The 5,680-nt window shown below is 37.3% G+C and overlaps 1 protein-coding gene across 1 annotated transcript; it reads right to left on the bottom strand.

The window, feature by feature from the left end:
* Positions 1-35: 35 nt before the first annotated feature.
* LOC133317563 (uncharacterized) lies at positions 36-1,618 on the bottom strand (the record flags this gene model as incomplete). Its single annotated transcript, XM_061519424.1, has 3 exons — positions 1,343-1,618; positions 416-898; positions 36-325 (listed from the first exon to the last, which is right to left on the bottom strand). Coding segments are annotated over exons 1-3 (1,049 nt in total), but the record flags the coding sequence as incomplete, so codon positions are not given.
* Positions 1,619-5,680: the final 4,062 nt, after the last annotated feature.

Raw genomic sequence — 5,680 nt, 5'->3', positions numbered from 1 at the left:
TGTCTAACACTACAAAATTTGCTGGGAAGATGAACTTGTCCACTTTAACAAGAACATCTTCAATAATTCCACTCGGTCTCCTCAAAGATCTATCAGCGAGTTGAAGCGAAACCATAGTGGGTTTTAATTCAGTAATTCCCAGAGATTTGCAAACAGATAATGGCATCAAGTTAATGCTTGCCCCAAGATCACACAATGCCCTGCCAACTTCAGTATTACCAATAGCAATGCGAATATTGAAACTGCCTGGATCATTGAGTTTGGGTGGAAACTTTTTTTGTATGATGGCACTGCACTCCTCAGTGAGTGTGACTGTCTGGCATTCCTGCAGCTTATGTTTCCTGGATAACAAGTCCTTCATGAACTTGGCATAGTTGGGCATGTTAGCCAGAGCTTCAGCAAAAGGTATGTTTACATGCAACTTCTTGAAGATATCAAGAAATCTCGCATATTGCTGCTTTTGGGCATCCTTCTTGAATCGTTCTGGATAAGGTGCCATGGCTCTCACATATTCCGGATTCAACTCGAATTTCTTCCTTTCAGCAATAATAGGTGGCTCTTCTTCCTCACCTTTCTGAAACGTTTTCTCAACATTATCAGGGATGATCACTTCTTTTTCTGTCTCCTTGACCTCCTTAAGCTTCTCATCAGCTTCTACATTTGTGCTTGGCTTTTCTGAAGCTGCTACCACCTTACCACTCCTAGTTGTGACAGCCATACAATCTTCCTTGGGGTTGGTAACTGTATTGCTAGGGAAGGTACCTGGAGCTCTTTCTGCAAATTGCTTAGCCAGTTGGCCAATTTGATTCTCCAAGTTTCGAATAGAAGCATTTGTGTTTTTGGTATTGGCTCTAGTCTCCTCCATCAAAGCATTGATGTTTTTGGTATTGGCTCTAGTCTCCTCCATGAAAGCATTAGAATGCTGAGCCATTTGTCCAATTAACTTCTCCAAATCAGGAAGTTCATTCTGTGGAACAGGAGGAGATTGCAGATAATTGTTAGAGCTGTAGTCAAGACCACCTCCTTGACCTCTCTTCTGAAAATTACTTCCAGAAGAAAAATTCTGATTTCTTGAAAAAATTTGTTGGGGCTTCTGTTCATACCAAACCCCATTTACTTGCAACTGCTGTGGATTATCACCCATGAGACTAGGACACTCATTAGACTCATGAGCTTGCTTACAATATTCACAAACCATAGGAGTTGATTGAACCTTGGACACTTGAACTTTTTCAAACTTCTCATTCAAGCTGTCAAACTTCTTGGACAAGAGCTTTTGTTCAGCAAGCATAGCATCATTGCTTTCCAGCTTTATCACTCCTCTTTTTAGGTGAGCTGGGACGCTCTCATTCTCATTCCTTGCCAGTTTCTTTATCAGATCAATAGCTTGTTCAGATGTACTCTGTCGAATAGAACCTCCAGCTGCACTATTAATAACCAACCTTGTTTCAGGAGATATGCCATTAAAGAAGATCGCCACCTTTCTGTCATCATCTCCCTCATAGTGCGGACACTTTCGGATAAGTTCTTGGAATCTATTCCAGGTTGTACACAGCGATTCTCCTTCAAGCTGGCGGAAGTTGGTGATCTCATTCACCAGCTGGTTGTACTTCTCCATAGAAAAGAACTCGGCAAAGAATTTTGTTGATAAGTCTTCCCATGTCATGATACTATTGGCCGGCTGTCTCTCTATCCATCTGAGAGCCCTTCCCTTAACAGCAAAAGGGAATAATCGAAGCCTGATAGCATCGGCAGACACTCCATGGTGCTTAGTAGTGTCACAGATCATCAGAAATCGATCTATGAACTCATGAGGGTCTTCCTCCTCAGCACCAGAAAATTGAGCCCTCTCCACCAAAGAAATCAAAGATGGCTTCAACTCAAAATTATTTGCCTCCACTGTTGGCCTTAGTATGCTTGAGTTTGGCCTATTGAACACCGGAGTCAGAATGGTGTCCAACAATCTTGGAGGTGGGTTATTTGCATTGTTGTTACCCGCCATCTCTTGTATTTGTTGTACAGGTTCTCGATTGAAATCTTCCCAAATTAACTGCTTGGCAACTTTCCTCAGTCTCCTCTCAGTCCTTGAAATTTCAGGATCAATTACAAAGTCTGTAGGAGGAGGTCTACCTCGCATAAAACTCAGAAAAATATGTTAGTAGCACCTGTAGAACACAAAATAAGATAGAACAAAATAAAATAAAATAAATACAAATACAAATCCAATCTCAAAGATCAACGGTTATTTGTAATATTGGAATTAACAATCCCCGGCAACGGCGCCAAAAACTTGATGCTCTCCGGCAAGTATATCGATCACACAAGTAATATAATGAGTAAGTAGAGTATCGTCTCCACATGGATTGTAAACCAAGTACTACAATAACAAGTCCCCTTAAGTTGGAAAACTCGGTTTGTTGTTTGGAAAATTGTGAATTGAATTCGTGTAACAATATGAAATAAAAATAAAGACTTGTTTTTATATTTTTATTTAAGAGAAATAAAACAATAACAATGAGATTTGATTTTAAAAATATAAGAAAAATATTGTAGCTAGAGCGCACTCACCTTTTAACCCTCAATTCCTTGCAAGGTTAACCCTTTAATCCCTAATTGGAACCCCAATTCCTTGCAATGTTCCTCATGGTATTAAGCAATGAACGCAATAATTTAAGCATCCACAATTAAATACACATCTATTCCTAGCATGCATACCAATTGTTGTCCTACCCCCTTTCAAGATCAAAACCCCAATATTCCTATCTAGGGTTCTAACCTTCAAACTATTCCCAACTATCAGATTGATCAGTTCTAATAAAGAAAATAGAAAATACGCACAAGGTAGAGACAAAGATAATTATATAAATGAATAAAACTAAATCAATCCATTGTAACAAGGGTTCACATAGGGCTCGTGACCCTAACTACAATAAAAGAAAACTAGCCAAGCATAATCATGGCTAAAAATAATTCAATATTCAAAAGCATAAGATTACAGGGAAATAGATGAAGAAGAAGAAATGTAGAAGAATCCTTCTGAGCTCTACCGTCGGCCTCCTCTGACTGGAATCAGATCTCTAGGAGCACAAGGATCCTATTTATAAACTTATTTTTTTCTTCCAAAAATACCCCCGCAGAAAGACGGTGTAATTTCCTCGCAACCCGGCGCCAGTTGGCGCCGGTTTGGCGCACGTTTGCGCCAACTTGCTGCCTAATGTGTGGGGCAATTCCCGTGACTCGGCGCCAGTTGGCGCCATCCTTCTTATCTTGGGCGCCTAGTGGCGCCACTTCACTTTGACTTGGGCGCCTAGTGGCGCCATTCTTCTTCTTGTTGGGCGCTTAGTGGCGCCATGATGCTGGGAGGCGCCATCTGCTTCACTTGGTGGCGCCACTTCTCTTCAGTTGGCGCAAGGTGGCATGGTGGCGTTAGTTTGCGCCATTCTGGCGCCAACTAGCGCCAATTCTCTGGCATTTGTACTGTCATACATCCGTGCGTGTGGAGTCGTGTCAACAGGATTTTTATAATTTGTAATTTTCACTCCTCTTTTTCCTGTAAAAACACAACCAAAAGGTAAATATTATTGATATAGAAAGAATCAATATAAATAGCAAATATGTATTTAAATTGCTCTCTTATGACCCAATTCTTATCAATTTTAACATGGAAAAACCACACTTGCCAGAGGCACATCAAATCATTCCCAGATTTAAACGTTGCTGTCCCCAGCAATGTACAAGACTCAATCCAGGAAACAATCAATTATTCCAACACAACATTACACAGACAATCAAGAGATCATTATGCTAAGCATGACTGAATCAATGCAAAGAACTCCTAACAATGCCTTCTATTCTCATGAACATGTCAGAATCTAGCTTGGACAACCCTTACCAAGATAATCATATAACGCTCAACACTCAAGTGTTTAAGGGAGTAACAATCACTCAATCCATCACAGCAATAACATTACCATAAGCTTGATCATATTCTCAAGTTCCTAAAGATGAGGAACATTAACACATGCATAATTGATCAAAAGGACTTCACAGGTTGTAACTTGGCCAGGCTTAAGGGTAGGAATTTATGGTTAGTAGCTCAAATAACAATGAGATTGAAAAACTGATATTATTTCATTTTTAACACATTCAACTCAATGATTTTGCTCCACTAACATTCCCACAGAATTTCGGGAATTAATTCCTTTCAGCCACCTTTTCTTTACATTCACCCTTTTTCTTTTCTTTTTCTCTTTTTTTTTTCTCAACTTTTTGTTTTAAGGGCACAATTGAAATTTTACCTCCCCTAATTATTTGACCTCTGTGGAGCTTACCTCAATTTATTTGTTTTCTTTTCAACATTTTAGTAATTCAATCTCAATCAAGGTAAGTCATATGGATATAGGCTAAGCCATCAATCAGGCCACAGGTCATTTAACAACAAATAAGTTCAGGCTCAAGGGGGATAACAATGGAAAAATTCATACAGGTGGGTTATTTTTGGCCAATAGCTAACAAGAACAAAATGCCTTTATCATATCAATCAATACATGCATAACAGAGAAACAGAGCAAGTTCTAGAATGCTATCACAGTGAGGTCTCTCGGAATAAAATAAGTGTTTAAGCACAAAACTTCACCAGCTATGATGTCAAGCTAGACTTCCAAAAGAACATCAGGCATTATTAATTATTCAAACACAAAATTCTGACAAACGAGCAATCATGAAGTCTACTCATGCCCATACAATATCATGCCAGAAGTTCATACAAAACATGTTTCCTAGGATGCATCAGGCAAGTTAACTAGGGAAAGCATATTTAAACCTGGGACCTACTCAGAAAACATGTTCAATTTTTTTATTTTTTTATTTTTTTATTTTTATACAGCGCACACAAAAATAACTAACAAAATTAACTAAGAAAAATTTAAAAAGAGTTTAGAATATCTCCCCTGATAAAAGAATAGCGCCAATTCTCTGGCATTTGTACTATCATACATCCGTGCGTGTGGAGTCGTGTCAACAGGATTTTTATAATTTGTAATTTTCACTCCTCTTTTTCCTGTAAAAACACAACCAAAAGGTAAATATTATTGATATAGAAAGAATCAATATAAATAGCAAATATGCATTTAAATTGCTCTCTTATGACCCAATTCTTATCAATTTTAACATGAAAAAACCACACTTGCCAGAGGCACATAAATAAGACACTATCATAGTGGCCAAATATGTATTTTTGCAACATATATTGCGTAAATATATATTAACAATATAGATTTTAAAATAATTTAATATTAATATTATTTGATTGAATAATAGATTGAAATTAAATTTACTTTATTATATTTAGTAACCAGCCATTTATTTACTAGTACTTTTCACTTGTGAGTCATATTTTGTATTTTATTTTATTTTTCAAAATTTATACTATCTACTTTTAAAGAGATACATGTGTTTACTTGTCTGTTTGTCAATTTGAAGGTAATATGTGACTAATGTTGTTACAGGGGTTAACTTGAATTAATTATAAACAAAATATAATTCTCAAATACTTTGAGATGCTCCCTGTTGCATTTTCTAATGCATGCCTCCTATGTTGTAGGTTAATTCAGCATTAGTAAATACTGTTATTTACTTGCTAAGGTTTATAATGAAATTTAAACGCAAACTAACCTTTAAT

The sequence above is a fragment of the Gastrolobium bilobum genome, unplaced genomic scaffold, assembly GCF_033153095.1.
Source record: "Gastrolobium bilobum isolate Gb01-03AN ecotype WA unplaced genomic scaffold, APGP_CSIRO_Gbil_v1 utg65340, whole genome shotgun sequence".
NCBI lineage: Eukaryota > Viridiplantae > Streptophyta > Magnoliopsida > Fabales > Fabaceae > Gastrolobium > Gastrolobium bilobum.
This window is presented reverse-complemented; position numbering and strand designations above follow the sequence as displayed.